The following is a 22,112-nucleotide window of genomic DNA, read 5'->3' as shown; positions in this document are numbered from 1 at the left end:
AAACATTGTTGCTTTAAGTTATCCACTATTATGAATTATTCTTTACAGTGAAGCTATCTTTTATTTTCTGAATGGTTATATGTTTTCAGGTTTGTTTGTTTTTTAAGGGATTTCTGTGTATCTAGTTTCCACTGCCTTCAGCCACCTTATCTTTTCCCTCTTTCTCTTATTCTTTTCCAATTAGTTTCTAACGAAGCTTTACTTTTCCACTACCCTCCATTTCCCTGTGTGTAGGAAAGGCCTTCAGAGCTGCAGACTGATTACTAGATAGGCTTATGGGTAGCATGTCCCTCCCTTTTCTACCTGTCTTGCTCAACTAATGTGATTGCAAAGAGAAAGGAAGGAAAAAAGGCATGGGAATATTCAAGAACTTGTTGCTTTTCTGAAAATGACATCTCTGTTCCTCTTGTTCTCTCTGCTTCTGCTTTTTTTTTTTTTCCTGTTTCATCCCTAGACCTTCACTTTGATTTTAAGTCACGGTTTCTTCAATTTGCCACTACCCTTTTTCTGGACTCTTCAGACTGATGGGCACCTCTTCCTCTCTTGTTAGTGTCCCAACCCATCAAACAGACACTTTCAGCAGTTGCAGCCACAAAAATGGTAGCTACAGAGTGTCAGCTGCAGTCCTGAACAGACTCATGTCCTCCCTTAAAAATGCAATTAGCTCCACCTTGTCCACTTGGGACAGGTAAAGGTGCATGCCAATTGCCAAATGAGACAGCTGTGTGAGAAGAGGGCCACAGGCGTTCTCTATTACCCAGTTGTCCAATCACAAAAATAACTTTACATATTCATGGTTCATAGAATTATGTAATCAGAAGGGACCCTAGAAGTCTTCTAGGCCAACCTCATCCTCATACCATCCCAGACAAATGGGTGTCCAAACTTTTGTTTGAAAACTTCCAATAACGGAGAACTCCTGTGTCCAGGAAGCAGATTGTTTCATTGCTTAATAATTCTCACTGTCAGAAAATTCCTCCTTATTTTGAGTTTGGATATTGTCAGCCTTACCAAATAGACCAGACAGGAAACATGACCAGATGAATTAAATCTACTTTATTGTAAAGCTACATTAACAGAATCTTGCAAGTCTGAAAGTACAATTCTCCTGCCATCTCCTCTACAGCTCAAGAACTTAGGGTGAGTCCCTTCTGAGCCTCTTAATCCACCCACTATGCAGCTGTAGGCTATGCTGTCTCTTGTATGATCATTCCCTAGGCAGCATCTCTTTCCCCCATCTCCCAAGGTCTTTACCACATACCATTACAGATATAGCTTTTACCCATTGGTTCTTGGCCTACCATCTGGAGCTATGGAGAATAACTCCACGCCCTTTTCCCTGTGACAGTCCATCAAGTATCTGAAGATTATTACCATGTCTCCCTCAGTCTTCTCTTCTTTAGGCTAAACACACTTGGTTTCTTTAAATATTCTTCGTAGCATTTGGCCTCCAAACCCATCATAATCTTCACCGTTCTTCTCTGCACTCTTTCCTTCTTCTATTTTGGTGACTAGAAGTGGACACAGTATTCTACTTGGTCTGAATAGAGCAGAACAATCACTTCCCATGATCTCAACACTACACTTTTGTGGATACTACCCAAGAATGTATTATCTCTTTTGGCAGATGCTGTACACTGCTGGTTCATGCTTAATCTGTACCAGAACACAAAGATCATTCCTACAGTCCTACTGCTGACTCAATATTTAATATCAAATATCTGAGCTTGTTAGGATTCATAATAGCCTGACTGGAGGTGGAAAAGATTCTGACTTAGATGTGCAGAAAATCCATGTTCCAGCCCAACACTGTATTCACCATTGTATCACCATTTCAAGTTAGTATGGGATTCTACAGTCATAGCATTGAGTATTATGTATTAATGATGTCTTTTAAATTTTAAACTTATTTTTCATAATACAACGTATAGAAAAAAAAATTGAAGTAGCTTTTAGACAAATGTATGTTACATGATCATTGATTGTAAGTAACCTAGCCTAACATTACTCAATCAGAGTAAATCTCTCAGTTTTCTAAGAGTCAGAATGCTAAAAAATAGATCTCAGGTATACACATTGTTGTTTGTCAATGTTCATTCTGCATGAACTGATGTTATACTAAAGATAATGGGAGCCATAATTTTCCATCCACAGTACTAATTCAAGCCAAGAACTTAAGTGTTATATCTGGTCAATGAGTTAACATGCTTTAGACCACAAGGACATAACTTGCCAACAGTAAGATTTATTAGGAACTTGGTTTTTATGTGGTTGCATTTTATCAAAACTTCTAGGTAACATATTGTTTGTACAGTTATAAGTTATGATGTTCTTGTTTGGATGAAGAGATTTCACTATGATCTTCATTCAGCTGAAAGTAGATTGGCATTTCTGTAAGTATCAGGGAAATGCCACTGCGTGGATCGAAGTTAGTCAAGCTCAGCTAATGGCAGTACTGTACCTGTTACAGCATTTCCCACGTATCAGCAAATAATCTGAAGAAGAACAATTCATTGAAGACTGCTATGTAAAACAAATGCAACAGCCATCTGTACAGTGAATTGAAAATTCTATAATGTATTGGGCATTTAAAGGCAGCAGACTGTTTTAGTTAGTACACACTGTGCATATAATGTGGCCTAGAGAGACCTAAAATGATCTCTGCTTTCATATTTCACTGGCTGTAAAATGGGATCATCCACATGTCACCTCCCTTCCCAACCATCTTCTCTGACCCAAAATGTAGCAAATGTGTGCCATAGCAGCTGTTCATGCCAAATAACTCCCAAGGGAAATTATCACATGCTGCCTTCATTTGTCTTCCACACACTTCTCTCCTGCATTGTTAATGTATACTGTAGATTTTGCTTTATAAAACTCTCATGCATAATGTGCAGAATATGCAACAAAAAACAAAACAGCCATGTCAACACTAGAAAAAAAAGAGATAATCCAAACCCTTATTGGACAACACTTTAGTTAAGTGAACTAATACAGGGTTTAGAATGCTGTTGCAAATGTTCAAATTTCCAAGAACAAATCAAGATGATGGTTCAATAGAAATACAATAAAAGGGAGGTGTACAAGTGAACAATGTAGAGAAAGCATCCAGACCATGGCTTTTGAGAATTCTTTTTAATCTCTTAATAATAGTTCTGATTTGGGTCATGTGACCAGGAGAGAGAGGACTTAGTATGGAGCAGTTACCATTGTTCTGAACCACTGGCCAATTGCCTCTCTCATAGGGATGCACTGGGAATTTTTTCATGATTTGTTTCTATGAAGCCCCCAGCTAGATCCGATCCATTTTAGAACTTCAATCTTTTGTTGGTTACCCCCCATTATATACACCACATAAACCACATTTTGTCCCATTCCATTCAGCTTTGGGGGAATTATCCTATCAGTGGATAAAGTCCAGAGCCTATTTGCATAATTTCTTTTTAACATTCCATGCAGTGAAAGAATAAACTAATAATAAAAATAATAATTTCTATCATGCTGGCATTCAAACCAGAACTGCACTGGATTAGTCTTAGACGGATGATTTGTTGGAACTCAAATTTGCATGCACTGGCTTTCTACAGGTGTAAACCTACTGACAACTAAGGGCAAAGTATGTGGAGATAATCAGCAGAGGAACAGTCCTTTCCTGATTTAAAAGACTTATTTTGCAAGTCCCTTTGTAACATGTCTCCTAGATTGACTGATGCTCTCAGCACTGTTATTACTTCCTTGCCCTCTTAGATTGGTTCTCATTCTGACTTTAACCTCTACAGTTCAAGTTCTCACCTGGCTGACTCTGTCTTCATAAAGGAGGAAAGCACATAACAGGCCTCTAGTTATAGATACACATAAATAACCCAGACTTTGCTATCACTACATTATTTCTTAAATAAAGCTTATCTTTAATTTCTTTTATGGAATCACCAGCTTTGGTAATCAGACTCTGAACTTTAGAGTTATAGTATATGGGTGTGTGTAGACACATATATGTGTATGTGTGTATATGTACACACACACATATACATACTCATATTCTTTTCACTGCTATCTATTAACCATTTTAAAAGATGGATTAGATGTAGGGGACCAGCCATTATTTGCTTTCTTTATTCCAACCTACAATAATATTCATTTCATCTACCTTTTTAAAATGCTCCATAAAAGTTACCCGAAGTTTCACTACATCCAAGACTAGTGGATTCTATAGCACTACTAGAAGAAACAGCATATATAAATAAATAAATAATGCAACACCACAAAAGCCTATTGAAGAGGCTTCGTTTTAAAATGCACTTATTGACTTATAATACCTAAACAGGTGCAACATAAATATATGAGCGATCAAAGGATGATCGGTTGACAATTTGGCATATGGCTTGTCTATTTTTTTTTTAAAAAAAAAACCTCGAGGCATACTTTAGAAGTAGAGAAAAAAATGGAAATTATTCAGTTATAAATCAATTATGTATTAAAGGCATGCATGACTCATTAATCCATAACATTCAGTTCCCAGGATCTGCCAGTCTCATTTGAAAGGAAACAAAGCTAAGGAAATTGAATTGTCTCAAAATTCTATTACTTATTAAATTGTTTCTCCCAAATAGACATGTATTCTCCCAAATCAGTTATCTTCTATAAATATCTACATTGTGCTCAGATAGTTTTGCCTACTGTATCCAGAAATTGTTATTCAACTTGTGTGATAAGCATTCCACTTATGCCTCCTAGAGAATGTCTTTATCTTTTCTCCTATTGCTAATCTTAATAATCCAGGTGATTTTTTTTCCCCTGATCATTTGTTCTATATACTAAGAACAATTACATGATAACACAGTGTTAAGTTCCTATTATGTTTTGTTTTACAAGAATACAAGATAGATAGTTGTAGTGATATTTTAGACCAATTTTCTGTATTTTCTAGTCTGGCATCGCTGAGTTTTAAAACTCTATTGCATCATTTCTACGTCGTGTAAAATACTACAATAACATATGCTAATCTTTATGGCACAAAGCTGAAATAATATTGGAGAAAGAAAACTGAGATAGAACTGAAACATCTGTGAAAAGAAGTATTTTTTGTTGAGACAATATAGCTGGCAAGACTCCTGGGAACAAAATAATAATTTTTTGGTGCTAAATTCTCCAGTAAGCAAATATTTTCTCAGCTAGAGAGATTTACAAATGCTGGGACATATGTTCATAGAGATATTGCCTTCTCAAACTACTTGAGCTTCATTATCCAAAGGGAAATAAGGTGGATCTGCTAATGTGTATGAAGAAGCCCCACCAGTATCTTGCTTGCATTAGAAGGTCACTTATTCCATGCACCTATGAAACACCAGGAAGGAAGTAATAAAAATCTATGGGTAAGAAATATTTTTTCCTATCCTCCCTGGGTAGTGACATTTTCACTTCCATGATCTCCAGGAAATTCCATTCCATTTTTCTTCCTGGTTCAGTTTTCTAATCTCCCCTTACATGTTAGTATTGTCTAGCCTTTAAATGTATGCATTCTCATTGAAGGCTCTTGGTGAGATCCCAATAGCTTTTCTAGATGTCTACAATGTTTGTATTCTGCCAAAAATGCTGATAGCTGTTTTTATATGTGGATGGTGCCATTCTATCATAAATAGAAGACATTATTGTAGTTAAAATGACACATGCTATTTCACCTTGAAAAATGAAATATAAGCCAGCTCTAAGTTAGATGTGGACAGTTGGATGTGTGGATCAGTATAAATCATGCTAATTTTGTTTATTAATGCCTGCATTTGGTCATTCTGGTCTGTCAATTTTTAAGAATAGAAAAGAAAGGAGATTTCTTAAAATCCATATCTATTTGTTGTCCATAATTTTCCCTAAGTTTTTGTACCCAATTTACCTAAAAATACAGTTCATAGTTTCTTTGACAGAAGGCTCAGCCATCACAGATGCTGGAAGACCTTGCTAAAGATATTGTCAGAATAACCACCAGAAAGATTTCTTTCAGTTGATTTATACACAAGGTCATTAACAGGGGTAACATTATCCCCAGGAAAACCCAAGGAATGGAGATTATAGTTTACTGGGATTGGATAGGGATTGTGGCATGTCCAGCTGTTTTCACCATAGCAATTGAAGTGGAAATGGATCAAGGTAGTTTTCCCCAACCTGGTACCCTTATCAGTGACTGTCAGCCCCACCAGGCAGACCAGACCAGGAAATTAATTCCACAGGAAAGCTAAAACTCCTTTTATTGAGAGTGGCTATAATAGAATCTTGCAAGTCTGATTCTGCTGTACCTCCTCCCCCTTCTTATACTCCTGTGAATTGTCTGAGCCTCTTCTGCATATATTCTGTCTTTTACTGGACTTACTGTATGTTTTTCCTCTTGTCACTTTAGTAACGGAGCTTGCATATCACTGGCAAGGTCATCTTTCTACAGTCTCTACAGTTACCATATTTGTAAGACTCTTGAGATAGTCTCAGTACTTCTGGAAAGCAGCAGATTAGAAGGCTGCTTCAAGGTTAGTAAAACTTTATTGAGTTTTGTAACATTAACAATATATCTTGACAAAGTGCCTTAGGGAAATAGAAGCATCTATCAAGAATAAAACTTTGACCTATATATAATTATAGTATGTGCTGCTAAAGCCTAGCTAGGTGGAAATACCTATATGACTTTGACTGATATAAAAAGGAAACTAAGCATGGTAGATCCTAATTAATTCTCAGATGGAACACCACCAGAAAATAGCTAGACTGGGAAATTAAAAAAAAAAAGTCCTGGAAGAAGGCAAAGGCAAGCTACTTTCCTATTATGACCAAAAAAAAAAACAACCAAAAACCAAAACACCTCTCTATAAATGTTTGCATGGAGTCACTTGAAATCAAACTTGGTAAAAAAAACTTTACCTTTATTCATCTGCTTTACCTCTATTCATCTGCTACTAATGACATCATCATAAAACATGCAGACACCATATTTTGTTTTTAAAAAGCTTTTTACTTTGCTTTTACACTATTACATCAAGTGTGACAGGACCATAAGTTTCTCAACAGTTCATTTAGTGGGGGAAAGCTGTGGGGGTCACATTTTACCTGGATCTGATTTATGATAGCCAGGTTTCTGCCTTCAATTATTACTAATAAAGGTATCTAGGGGGGATTCTTGGTAATTGGTAAAAAAAATGTTCTGAATATTTTTTTCAATTCTTGAGAATTCTCAAAAAGATATTCTTTCATAACTGACATTAAAGGAGATCATTATTTTTCAAGATTTTTTAATAGTAATTTTATTAAAGATTATAATTTACAACAATAAAAACTAATACAAACTAAAAAAATAGAATAAAAAATAGAGGGTGAAGATAAGAAAAAAACTAGAAATAAAAAGAGAAAACAAAGAAAAAATAAGAATAAAGAAAAAGAAAAATATATAATGAAGTTACTTCCCCTTTCAGCACAAGTATGAACAATTTTAGTAACTTATCACCTTCCCTTAAAATACAACAAATCTCTTCTCCCCATATCCCATTTCTCATCTATAAACCAATCCATAAAACCTTTTCATTTAAGTCCTGATATCAGCAAAAATCTATTAAGGGTTACCAGAGATAACAACATATTTTAACCTTGATCAAATAAACCAACTTTCTATTCCTTCCTTTTACTTCTAACAATCTTAATCTTTAGTCCAAATAATGTCCTAGAACTTGATTTCTTTTCATTTTTTCTTTGTCCCTTCTCACAAGAGTCTTCAAAACTTTAACAAGCCTGTTTTGTAAATCCAATACGGGAAAATTATCCAGGTCACTCTCTTGGTTTATTGGTTATATATCCCTTTTAATTATTAAGACATCAGCCGATTTCTTTTGTAAGTCCAGTGCAACATCTTTTTCCATGTCATTCTGGTAGCCTGTCATTTTTAAATCCACTTTCACACTTTCAACTCAATCTCAATCATGTCAGGTAATACTTGTTCCTCTTCCATAGCATCTTTTAAACACCAGTATATCTATAGAGAGAGACAATCTTAAAAATAATTTGGGTGGGGGCCAATTAGACAATGCATTCAATGCATATATATAGTTTTGCTATTTAAGTGGCACATGTTTATGTGAAAGAGAGTAAGAAAGGAAAAATTTTGATCACTGTGTGCATGAAGCAGATAAGCCACTGTGTGATCTTAATAAAAATTCTCCCTGAAATTGCCATCTAAGTTGGGAGAAAACTTTCCACTCTTGAGATTCAATATTCCTCTATTTGCAAATGCTATTTAAAAACCAAGAATTAGAGAAGTAATCTATCTAATTTGGTCTTTGCTTTTTGCAATAATTAATTCAGTGGGATATGCTTAAGATTGTGCTGATAAAAATGCTTCATTTTAAATATTCAGAATCATGAATTAATTACCCAAAACATTGGCTTTTTTCTCCTTCCCAGATTGCTTTACATTTTCTGGATGCTGTTCAAGACATAACTCTATCCTGATACTTAGAATCAGGCATAAAGTGACTCCCAGAGCTCATTTTTATACTTCGACATTGGTTTCTTCATTTTTGGGATATCCTTGCTGTGAAAGTCTATTCTCTCCTCAGATAGTAACTCCAGTTGATACTGAAAAGGCTCAGATCTTCTGCCAATTCTCCCATTGTCCTTCCAAAGCCTTTGCCTCTTTAATCTCTTCTTCACATTTTTGCTATCTCTAATGTATTTACCTTTTATTGCTTCATTTCATCTCTACAAGCAACTGCTCCAGATAATAAAGATACAGGTAGTCCCCAGGTTAAAAACACCCAGGTTACAGATGACCCATAGTTAAGAACAGAGCCCATTGCAGCAAAATTTGAGTTAAATACACAATGGTTCAAGTTAATTACACAATACTACTTATGCAGTATTATACAATAATACTGTTCTGGCTTACATACAACTTCGACTTAAGGACAGACCTTGGGAACAGAACTCATTTTTAAACTGGGGACTACCTGTATTCTTTGTTTTCAAACACTCATCTGCTTAGGAAATATGATACAAGTTACCCAATCACTGCTATTTCATCCCAACTTTTCAATTCAAGCAACATAAGAAAATTATTCATCCATTATAGGGTGACCCTAACCAATTGGCAGCAAAACAGCTATTAAATACCAATGATATTGTATCAGTATTTAATGCCTTTCCCCTTGGCCTTCAGAATGGCCAAATCTATTTGTAGAGGACCGTTGTGGAAAGTCAAGTCTCGATAAACGTAGTTCTATTATTTGGGGGGGGGGGTCCTAAGCCTATACATTTTACATTGGTGGCACAAATGATAAGTGAATTCCTTATCTGACAACTGTACTTGAAAGTTTTACATTAATATAAAACATACAGTTATAAAAAGACTACAGTGGGGGATTAATTTATTGTGCAAATCTGGTCCCTGTTTATTAGGGTCTGTTAACAATATAACAAATGCAATTCTAGGCTGCATCAATAGAAGTATAGTGTCACAATCAAGAGAAGTCATTATTCCTTCATTCCTTTCTAATCATCAGACTGAACCTAGAATGATATATCCGGTTCTGGACACTAGATTTTAGGAAGGATATTGACAGATTAGAATATGTCCGCTGGAAAGCAACAAAAATGGTGAGAGAAAACATAGGTTGGAGGTATTGTATATGTAGAAAAGAAGATTGTAGTTAGACACGATAGCTGTATTCTGAAGAGCTATTATGTATAAGACGGCGAAGAACTGCTTAGAGTTGTTCTGAAGACATGAAAAGAAACAAGTTTAAATTACAAGGAAATAGATTTTGTTTAAAAATTCCTAATGGTAAGACTGTCTCAGGATATGCCAGATAGACATCTGCAGTAGTGGATTCCTGCAGTAGGCAGAGTTGGACTACATAATCATCAACTTCCCTTCCAATCCTATATTCTATGACTCTATGTATTTTCTGTTGGATTACCTTTATCTGTCTAAGTCTGGCTGGATAAATAGTAGGAATAATGAACGTGGATGTTTGAGATGTTAGTATTTTTCTTCAGCTCATATTCGTGTGTGCACGTGCATGCTCCAAGTTTTTATTTCTCCTCCTCCTCCTCCTCGTTATATTTTTCTTTTTAACTTCATTTTTTTTAGTTTTTGCCTTGGTGTTTAATTTCTTTAAACCTTTCCCCCCAACAAAGATTAGCTCAGAAATATACTGTTGCCCTGCCTCTCCAGAAAAAGTGTTGAAAGCAGCTCACTTTATTTGTGATCCAATTTATGTGCACAGAGTGTTTGTCATTTATACCCACCTGGGCTCATAAATCCCCTACTTCAAATGCACTCACCGACCCACTCAGTTTTCAAATCCTCTCCCTATTTATTATCACAACAACCTACCTTCACTGTGGCCATAGCAGGAGATGGAAAGGGCCATCTCAATTCCATCAGTGGTGGAGCTGACCCAAAAACTGAACAGAAATGTGGGCTTCAAGAGAATTGTGCTCTCCAGTGATGCTCCAGGCACTGAGATAAGGTAAGAGTTGCTTCCGTCTCTTCTATCCATTTGCCACCACTTGTCACTGCTATTTGTATACAATAGCATCACACTGTGCAGTGGGCAGTGGTAGTACAGGAGACTTTCCAGTGAAAGATGGATTGGTGGGAGTAAAGAATAGGAAGAGGGGTGTTGAAATGTTTGTCTTCTATACAAGATACTATGACATTTCTTATCCCACAAATATGACTCTCAGTGATATCAACAAATAAGACCTCACTAATAACTTGTATCTTGATTAAATATCCCCAGGGTTGATTACTACCATTGGAAATTATAGAAATAACAAGTGCAGTATAGCAATTAAGGTATGAAAAGTCCCTATTCAGCCATGGAGTTTGCTGGGTGTCAGTCCAATCAATCTCACAGTGTGACTGTTGGGATAAAATCTGGAGAGGCCCCTATGCATGCTGCCTTGAGATTTCATAGAAGACGCGATAGAAACACAAGGAACACGAAATAAATCAATACTTGTCAGAGTTCTAAAAAGCTATTTGGCAGCACTGAGGTGCAATTTTGTTTGCATGAAAGTACCTCAGTGTGCATTGTTGGCTGGTAATAATAAAAATGGAGTGATGTTGTTTGTTGAAGTACTATTGTGCATTAGGAGCTAGAAGAAAGAACAGAATAATAAATGCTCCGAGAATGAACTTATGGTGCATTGTGTGTGAACAGAATGTGAGCTTTGCAGGCATATTTCTATGCCTATGAAAAGACACATCACAACAAAGATCTGCACACTTAATCTTTAACTTCTTCAAGTTCACAAAATTACCAGCTGGGTTACAAAGAAAAAAACAAAACAAAAAACCCCCAGAGACTGACATCTTTCTGCTCTAATTCATGTTTCACTGCCATATAGATAGATACCTCAAGCCTAAATGTACCTGGTTAAAACTGGGGTAAAATCTATTGGCTCTCTTGAATTCTAGTACTAACATAAAGTCACCCAGGGATGTTTTTCTCTGAAGTGCTCTGATTTAGAAAATGGACTACTTGCTGTTTTGGGCATCAGAAATTATATTATACCATTTCTATTCAACCAGTCCTTTTCATTATGCACAGAATTTCCATACATCCCAAGCCAAAAATCACTAAGAGTTTCTGCCGATGATAAAAATGAATGGAGTACAAGTTCTGATCTGAACATTGGAGCCCAGAAACTAGATCCAATAAACATTATGGAAGAATGTTACTTTTGTTTGGAGGGAGGGGGCATCAGCAGATAATTCTTGATATTAGTTGAGAAGAACTATTGCATTGTCATATTCAAGTCAACAGATCAAGCCTATTGACATTTCAGAGACACATAAACCACCTTATCCAGAGTCCAGCTGGGTTTAAAACAACAGGCAGTTTTCTTCTACTTCTGATGTTTCAAATTGAAATTCCCTCCTATTGTAACATGTTGGAGGGAAATTAAGTACACAGGCAGCTAGATTTTCACATTTTGTGCTTATGTTAAAGGACTAGAGTTTGGTTTCTGTGAATTCACAGCTTCTCCCAATTTGCCTGAAACATGTTTTCTGTAACACTATGAAACAGCATGACCAACACCAAAGCTCCAGTTTGTGAAACATGATTTCTATGGAGGCAAAGAGAGGACATTGATATGGTCCTGTCAGTGCTCTCCAGTAGACCACAGCACTATACCTTAAGACCAAATTGCCTCACAAGAAAGTAAAAATTGCAATGCAATGAAGTAAAAATCCTACATTCATGTTTGTTTTTATTGGTGGATTACAGCATTTACAATTCCTTCACATTAAGATCACAAAATTAAAAAGACATAGATCCATAATGATGCGTTCTTCACCAACCTGAGCCAATAATTGCAGCTTCCCCAGAATCTTCTATCAGTTCTACATCATTACATCCTGTGTAAGATTTAATTATATTAGAATCAACACGTTCACATGGTATATATATATTTTTACATTCAATGTAATTACTTCCATTAGAATAAAAAGGCTTTTATTCTTTTGCTATATTGCAAAATCCCTTCAACTGTTTATCAAACACTGTATATATTTTTATAGCACTGAATACCAGATGCTGGGATTTTATTAGTGGAAATCATTTGTTAATACATTTTCTAATTACATTCAAAGTAAACGTATGGAATCTGCTGAGGCTAAAGGAAAGAACTGGCAGCAAACTGTACCAATCCCATTTTTTTTTTTTTTTTTGCAAGATATAACCATACAGTATTTTGAAGGAAAACCTTTAAGAACTAGGCAGTGTGACATGATAACACTAGAAGTGCACATACGCCTCAATAAGAAGCTTCAATCGTCCATATAAAGATAGAAAATTGTGAAGGCAATTTTATTCAGAAAAGAGATCATGACTGTGTGGAAAAAAAAATAAACAATCAAATCAAGGTCCCAATGCAGAGAAACACAATGGTTACCTTCAAACCTGTACATAAAAGCTACTCTACATGGTAACAACATTGCCCTAATTTTTTTTTGCGTAGCACTATCAGCCAGGGAGGGAGGGAGGGAGGAAGGAGATCAGTTTAAAAGCATATGGTGAAAGGTGTTAATTTCTGTATAGTGGACAGTGGGCCACAACTAAAGTATTCTTGTTTTCTTACTTTTGAACTTGAACCATGTGTAATATGACTTTATGTACTGGACCAGCAGGGTGAAGGGATTAAATCTTATAGGATGAATGTTTCTTTGAAAAGAGGTCCACTGTACATTGGAATATTCTTTTTGACAAGGATTCTCTCAGGAAGAGAGCTCAGTTTTCCTATTCTATTTTCTATTTGAATAATAATAATTATTCAAAGATGTGATTTGTTCAATGAAATAATCAAATCACACAAGAGGCTAAAAATGTTATAGTTGGTGTCCTCCCATTTAAGAAACATGACTTGTTTTTGTTTCTTACGAACTAGGCTACCATGAGAAGTTTTGACTTAACTTAAACTAGACCACTTGTGACCGGTAAATAGTATGCTCCCTCCCAACAATCTGAAGGGAGTTAGAGGAAGGAAATAGATGGCAACAAGTCAACAAATATGAAATGAATTAATTAAATTTGGGAACTGTCTCCCTTCTGTCACATTAAAATTATAACTTGCAGGTACACTGATGTTGAAGAGAAACACATCTAAGGCTTTGAGAAGGGTGACTATGTTAAGATGACTATGAGGAAAGGTGACTTTTGGGAAGGTAACTATGAGGTACTCATCTGGCTCAAACCATTTTCATTAGGGTATGTTTTCTTAATAGCACCCAAACTCTTACCATAGATTTGAGAGCTTCATCAAAAATATCTTGTTAGAAATTAAGAGTTTCTAGTTTTATTCTAAAAATGCTCACATAGGTGGGGCACAAATAGTAGGAATAATATCACATCAATATTACAGCCATTCAGAAAGGAAATGAACATAGATAAGGAAAGGCATGACCCTGGGATAAAATCCTGCACCTGTTCAACTAATCACACTGGAATACCTTGAAGGCACAGGAACAGGTAAGCTTCCAGGAAAACTGAAACCCCAAGACCTCACTAGCTACATCCACAGCTAATGGTTGCTCACTGCAAAGGCTTTGGGTGTTCTGTAGTGACAGCCAAAAATAATTAAAGCCATGGAGTTTCTCACAACCCCATTCTACTTTTTGTTTCCACATATCACACTGAACATTTTTCAGTGTTTCATTTAAGCACAGAAGATATCACAATAAAAATGTTGAGCACCTTTTTAACAGGACTCCTTATGTACCATTCTGAAAATGTATACAGAATATGCAAGTGATTTACAGAATATGTAAATATCTGGCCATTAGGGATAATTACTGCAAATCTTTTCAAACTACATAAATAGGCAAAATTTATGCCATTGCATATTTATTGAATAAAGGCAAATAATCCTGATGTTATGCTGGTGTTACATCTATTTGTAATTTCTCCCATTGTTTATCTATTCAAAGATGTAGGGTCATCCAATATATTTACCTATTAAGTCCACAAAACCCCAAAATTCTTGCCCTTAGTAAATTACAGGAAGTTTTTTTTTTTTTTCCAAAAATCACTTTCTAGTATACTATATGATTTAAATGTATGATTTTACCATCCTTTCTTTGATTATGATCTTTTTAAAACAAATTCTCCAATGGATTTATTTTAAAAGGGTTTATCTATTCCAACTTTTACTTAAAGATCACAGTTGTCAAGAAAGAGAGAGAGAGAGAGAGAGAGAGAGAGAAGCTGACAAAGACAATGGTCATATTTTATAGAAAGATGTTTGTTAAATCCACAAACTGGCCAATGCACAGGCCATGAGACAAGGAGAGCAAAATCATGGATCACTTTGATCAAAAGAGCTTTCATTATTCTAGCTGGATGAAAGAGAAGAAGAAGAAAAAAGTTTAATCCATTGCCAGATTATAATACAGAATATCTTCTTCTATAATATTGTACCAACATTTCTTAAAAGTTGCAAATTATATCATTTTTCCCTCCCTGCTTCAAAAGATACAGTACAGTATAGTATAAGATGGTGTAGCTTCCAAAATTGTAGTTAGGAATTACAACTGATCTCTGACCCTGCAGGGTGGCAAAGATCTCCAGCTGGGTATCCTTAGCCCCCTTGGAAACAATATATTTTACTTTAATGGCCAGTGACTTTAGACAGTGTTACAGAGAAGTTCCAAAATCAAGAAAGGAATTTGTAGAAAAACCCTCAACAGGATGCAACTCTTTCCTTTTTTTAACTAGATGTTCGTAGTGAAGTCCTGTGAAGTATCATAGCAGGTTCCTAAAATGGAAGTGTGCTTTTTTCCCTTACAGAAATGAAGACAATATTTCAAACCCTCTCCTTATTATAAGAAGACAGACTTCCAACTTTTAAGGCAGCCTAGCATTACTGCTTTTGAGTCAAAGGGTATCCAGGAGTAATGCAGAGGGCATCTATTGCACGCTCTTCTCAGAGATTTCCCTTTTGCCACAGATATGGGAAGAATGGGGCCTACGGACATTTGCAGCTATGCTGTCAAATAACCCCCCTTCATGCATGCACGTATTGTCACTGGATAACCAACCGTTCAAATATGGTGCGTGAGGAAGATACAAAAACTGCAGATGCAACAGACGCATTTTGAAACACACAAATTTACTAAGTGCGTATTGTGCAGAAGAAACATTAAGCATTCCCAAACCAATTGCCAGTGTTTCAGCAAGGCAACAGAAACTATTAAGCAAATATGACTGTAGCTCACAAAGTCACTTTCTCCAAAGATTTGGGGAAGGATTCTTGGGATCCAAAGGACTGCAGTGTGTCGCTTTAAAATAACTCATTGAGCTCTAACTAAACGGCTCAAGGGAGACACGCACGCACACGTGCATGCACACACAGTATTGTGTTATTCCAGAGTGTCCAGATGATTTTTGCAGTACATGTTATTGCCAGCTGACAGTTTCAGCAGCTTTGCATAATTGTGCTGTCAATTATGTCAGGAAAGACTTATGCCTGAATATTTGGCTCTCATGTTTTTGAATGTTCAAGACTTTTATTTCATTGTAGCCAGTTCAGATGGACTTGCAAAACTTTATGGGTAACACTCAAACATACACGCACATACATGCACACACCATATCCATACTTTTGTTTGCTAGACCACTAGGAGATAAACCAAAAGAGATAAACATGCAGTTGTAACTGCATACAGAACTGTGAGATGAACAAAATTGCTTTTTCACATGTTCAATGTCTCTAAGAAAAGTAAGTAAAAGTCAGTCACAGTTGACCATGCCTATCAATTCTTAGCAGAAGGCATTGATAACCCTTTTGCATCCAGCATGGTCCACTGGAGTAAGAACTGGGCATGTCACTCTCTTCCAGCCTCATGGGGCTGTTAGGAATATGAATGTGCTATGGTTTGCAAAGCAATATACACATGAAGGCGCTGCATAAATAATGATTAGTAATAATTAACAATATTTCAGAAGTTTCAATTCTGCTTTGATCCCTTTATCTAATAATTGCTTTCTTGGAGCAATCTTCTTATTGGAACAATTTTAAAAAATGGAGAAAACAGAAAAGGAAAAATACAACAGAAGACATACATGAGTGCAAAGAAAAGAATCAGTAAAAATAAGAGGACAAAAATGGCAGAATCACAGCTGTTAAAAGACACTGATTATGCAAAGATACCATTTTTGTTTGGTGGAATGTATGAAAGAGCTAAAAGTTCATCCTGCACATGTATTAGTCATACTGGACCTTCTGTTATTCCTTCTAGAGGAAGATTGGCAGCATTATCTGCTGTAGGTGTCTCTTCTTTCTTCATCGATGTCTGAATTAGCAGGCTGACATATGGTTTGTGACAAGCCATGTTGCCCAAAGGAGGGTAGTGCTGTCTGTAGCAAATGTAAGCAAATACAAGGCCAATGACTCCTCCAACAAAAGCATCTAGGTGTGGAGAAAGAAAAAGAAAAGAATAATATATTACTATTGAAATAATAACTTAGGAACGCTCCAAAGATAGGTATGGGTTTCCAACTTTAGGATTATGATATCTTCAGAAAAATATCTGAAGTATAGACCAAAAAAAAAAAAAAAAACCTGTTAGCAAATTCCCAACAAGTAGCAAATTTGGGGCAAATATTTTCAAAAGTGAGTGTAATAGAGTTTGCAAGAATCTCATGCCAAAATAGAGGTTTTAGTGGAATTCAACCTGCACTGTAATTATTACAGCCTATTTTATTTATCTATCTATCTATCTATCTATCTATCTATCTATCTATCTATCTATCTATCTATTTATTTACTCGGCTTGTATGCCGCCCATCTCCCCCACGGGTGACTCTGGGCGGCTCACAATAAAAACGAAGAAATACAATTCTCTCCAAGATGGCTAAAAACTATAAATAATTTAGAAACATATTAAAATACTGTAAAAAACCTCCTCTAATTTTGGCCCTATAAAAATCTGTAAGATGCTGGGGGGGGGGGGCAACCCATTATCCCACCAGCCATCTCCACAGGTGCGAGCCCCCTTCTGGCCCCCAGGCCTTCTGGCAAAGCCAGGATTTAATACCTTTCCTGAAGGCCATGAGGGAGGGGGCACACTGGACCTCAGGAGGCAGGATGTTCCATAGGGCGGGCACTACAGCAGAAAAGGCTCTCTGCCTAGACCCCACCAATCGAAATTCCCTGACCGGTGGGGTCTGCAACCTGCCCCTTCTGCCAGACCGAGTGGGACGGGCTGACGTGACCGGGGCGAGGTGGTTCCTCAGATAACCTGGTCCCGTGCCATGAAGGGCTTTAAAGGTGATAACCAACACCTTGAATTGGACCCGGAAACAAACTGGTGACCAATGCAGCTCGCGCAACAGCGGTGTTATATGTGCCCTCCTAGGGGCATTAAGAACTGTCCGCACCGCCGCATTCTGCACCAGCTGTAGCTTCCGGATACTCTTCAAGGGTGGCCCCATGTAAAGCGCATTACAGTAGTCCAACCCAGAGGTGACCAGGGCATGAGTGACCATGCGGAGGTCCCCCTGATCCAGGAAGGGGCGCATCTGCCGCACGACACGAAGTCGTGCAAAGGCCCTCCTGGCCACGACTGCCACCTGCTCTTCGAACAGGAGTCGTGAGTCCAAGAAAACCCCCAAATTACACACCGGGTCTGTCTGGGGTAGTGCAACCCCGTCAAGAACCAAAGATGACAAAGTCCTAGATCTTGAGGCTCCCCGTATCCACACCGTCTTACCAGGGTTCAGCTGAAGCCTGTTGTCCCCCATCCAGGTCCCCCAGCTTCTCCAGGCACCGCGAAAGGGTAGTCACAGCATCACTTAAGGCACCAGGGATGGAGATGTATAGTTGGGTATCATCAGCATACTGATGATACCTCACTCCATGGTGCCGGATGATCTCCCCCAGCAGCTTCATGTAGATATTAAATAGGAGCGGTGAAAGCACTGACCCCTGTGGCACCCCACACAGTAGGGGCCGGGGGCTGGACTTCTCGCTCCCTATCAACACCGATTGGGTTCGGCCTTGGAGAAAGGAGCTGAACCAGCACAGCATTGTGCCACCCAACCCCAACTCCTGCAGCCGACCCAAAAGGATACCATGGTCGATGGTATCGAAAGCCGCCGAGAGGTCAAGAAGAGCAAGGATGGATGCACTACCCCCATCCCACTCTCGCCAGAGATCATCTAAAAGTACGACCAATGCTGTTTCTGTCCCATAACCAGGCCTGAATCCTGACTGATAGGGGTCCAGATAATCCGTTTCCTCCAGGATCCTCTGAAGCTGCCGCGCGACCACCTTTTCTACCACCTTCCCTAAAAAGGGGAGATGGGAGACTGGATGAAAATTGTCCAGGAGGGTGGGGTCTAGCGACGGTTTCTTGAGGAGAGGGCGGACCAAAGCCTCTTTGAAAGGCTTCGGGAACACCCCCTCCTGCAAGGATGAATTAACCACCGCCAGGACCCACCCTAGGGTCACCTCCTTGGTGGATCTAACCAACCAGGAGGGACACGGATCTAAATCACAGGTGGTTGCGCTGACAGCCCCGAGGACCCTGTCCACTTCCTCAGGGACAACAGGATCAAACCGCTCCCAGATAACTGGGCAAGAACGCTCCCTGGTCAACTCTTCTGGACCTACTCCATGCTTGGCTTCCAACTGAGAACGAATCTGAGCAATTTTATCCATCAGGTGTTCAGCAAATTCCTCTGCACGACTCTGCAAGTAGTCCCCCGCCCCCCCTTTTCCCAGGAGGGCCTGGGTGACCCTGGGCCTGGGTGACAGGGCTGCAGGGCGACACTCTGAGGATGCAATAAGAGCGGAGAAATATTGACGTTTCGCCGCCCTTACCGCCACTAGGTAGGCCTTAATAGCCGCTCTAACCTGTGTTCGGTCTGATTCGTCCCGGGTTTTCCGCCAGCGGCGCTCTAGCTGTCTCTTAGCCCTTTTCAGCTCCCTCAACCCCTCCGTGAACCACGGGGAGCGCCGGGAGTGATGGGCCAAGAGAGGACGCACAGGCGCGATCCTGTCCAAGGCTCCAGCCGCCTCCTTATTCCAGGCTGCGGCCAGAGCCTCCGCTGGGCTGTGCAGCAAGGCCTCAGTAACAACCCCCAGCTCCCTTTGGAACCCATCCGGGTCCATCAGTCGCCGGGGGCGGACCGTTCGAATAGGTCCCACCTCCCTGCAGAGGGGGGCAGCATAGGAGAATCCTGCCACCACCAGGGAGTGATCTGACCATGACAGGGGGGATAATGTAAAATCCTCCATCAGATCACGCTGCCACTGCTCCGACAAGAAAACCATGTCTGGGGTGTGACCACTGTCCCGAGTCGGGCCATCGATGACCTGGGATAGGCCCATGGCTGCCATGGTAGCCATGAACTCCCGAGCCGCCTCCGAGGCCAACCCCAGGGATGGCAGATTAAAGTCCCCCAAGACCATAAGTCTGGGGAACTCCACTGCCAACCCCGAGATGGCTTCCAGCAGTTCAGGCAGGGAGGCTGCTATGCAGCAGGGAGGCTGGTACACCAGCAGCACTCCCAACTGATCCCGTGTGCCCAACCTCAGGAACAGGGTCTCACATCCAGCAACTTGTGAGGCAGGGCCCCTGAAGGCCCATAGGGATTCCCTGATGACTACTGCCACTCCCCCTCCCCTGCCCTGGGGTCTCGGCTGGTGCCACACCCTAAACCCGGCTGGACACAATCCCGAGAGGGCTACTCCCCCCCTCTGGTGCCAGCCAGGTCTCGGTGATACACGCCAGGCCAGCCTGCTCCTCCCCAATAAGGTCGTAAATAAGGGGGGCCTTATTATTGACTGACCTGGCGTTCCGCAGCAACAGACATATTTTACCTAGATGTGTAGGTAAAGTTTGCAACAATAGCCAACTTCCTTAAACAGCTACTTCCCCTCCAGCTACGTACAGTACCTACACATTCTGTACTTTTTCCAGAATCACACAGCTGTTTCAAAGAGTTATAGTACATATATACTATGTGGAATTCAAAGCACTGCACAGTTGTAATAAATATTCTACCTTGGCTCTCTCCATGCTGTCTAGCCACCATTTTAATATTCCATTCTCTACTGCACAAACCCCATGTAGCAGTACTCCAAAGAAAATGGGAATTAAGATGGCAGTAACCCAAGATGCCCAATACGGCTTGGATTACTATGACCTATGAATGACTCCTCAACTGCTATCAAAGGAATTTTTCCCAATCCCTTGAAAATAGCATTCAAATAAGAACAAACAAATTTAACACAGGCAACAATAAAGATTCTCTTATGCTCAAGTAATCTATATGCATCCTGCATAGACATGACAACCATATGTGTATATGAAATAGTGAGCTGATTGGAAGGAGATTTAGCACAGACCTAAGAAAATACTTCTTAACATAATATATAGTTAACTGGTAAAATTCATTAAGATAGAGGCCACAGCCTTGGATGGCTTTAAAAGGAGATAACCTAATTTCATGGTTGGCTGATCTATAAAGGCTTAGTTCTGAAGACTCATTGTTACCTTCAGATTGGGGGCAGTGTATCTTCATGTATTGGCTGCTGGGGAACAAGCACATCATAGGACCGTGTCTTAATTTCTTGCTGGAGAGCATCTTTAAGATTTCTGGTTGGGTGCTGTGAGAAATGAAATACTGAACTAAGGTGGGCTTTGGCTTGGCCAGAGTGCTGCGGATTACCTCAGTATGCGTTTCAGAAATATTTCTTGTTCATCTAGAAGGCTAACTTTGGAATACATTTCTAGAGCACTTAGTCAGCCAATGAACTAATAAACATTTTGTGTACGACTGTGTCCAGAAAGGGGAAAACACTAACTAATAATAGAACTCATATGAAAAGAGCAGATTCAGGGAGGAATACCAACGAGAGTCTTTACTATCCTGCTACATGGTTTTACCTAAGATAGAAACCCCAGGTCTGTAAAAATATGCCAGTTATATGAAATACCACATCTGATATGCAGCACTAAGATGACACCTCTTAAAGTAAGGCCATTCTGTGAAAAAAAATAAGCTGTTCCGCCATTCCTTCACTTTGCCATCAGCAGCAGCACTGCTTACATGGTAAGATTTCATCATCATCTGTATTCCACAAATCATTTTGGATTCCAGTTCTTTCCATTTCTCCCAAGAGTAAAATCATTCCAAACCACCCAGAGTGGCTGGAAGTCAGGCAGCAAATACATTTAATTAATTAATTAATTAATTAATTAATAATAAGGCAAGCACCTGCCACACAACATCTCAGACTTAACAAGTGTTGATAAGAAAGACAAAAAAGTCTGGATAGTGGACACTGCAATACCTGCAGATAGCAGAATAGAAGAGGAAGAACTGGAGAAAATCACAGAATATAAAGACCTGCAAATAGAAGTAGAATGACTATGACAAAAGAAAGCAACGATAGTACCAATAGTACTAGGCACCTTGGGTGCAATCCCAAAACATCTGGAGTTCCACTTGAACACCATCGGCATTGACAAAATCACCATCAGTCAATTGCAAAAGGCAGCTTTACTTGGAACAGCTTACAGTACACCCTGCGACAATATCTTTAAAACCATCAAACAACAATATTTG

The 22,112-nt window shown here is 39.0% G+C and overlaps 1 protein-coding gene across 1 annotated transcript in view; it reads right to left on the bottom strand.

Moving 5' to 3' along the window:
* Nucleotides 1-12,236: 12,236 nt before the first annotated feature.
* PLPP4 (phospholipid phosphatase 4) overlaps nucleotides 12,237-22,112 on the bottom strand; it is a 127,254-nt gene continuing 117,378 nt past the window's right edge. The window contains exon 7 of the mRNA XM_088132075.1: nucleotides 12,237-16,944. Coding sequence (XP_087988201.1) covers nucleotides 16,745-16,944 — 200 coding nt within the window. The 3' untranslated portion in view covers nucleotides 12,237-16,744. The remainder of the gene's footprint in view (nucleotides 16,945-22,112) is intronic.

Source organism: Python bivittatus, unplaced genomic scaffold (genome assembly GCF_059951505.1).
Source record: "Python bivittatus isolate LINGU-HERP-01145 unplaced genomic scaffold, Pbiv_v1 ctg000980_np1212, whole genome shotgun sequence".
NCBI lineage: Eukaryota > Metazoa > Chordata > Lepidosauria > Squamata > Pythonidae > Python > Python bivittatus.
The sequence above is the reverse complement of the archived record's forward strand: the minus strand, read 5'-3'. Positions and strand labels throughout refer to the sequence as shown.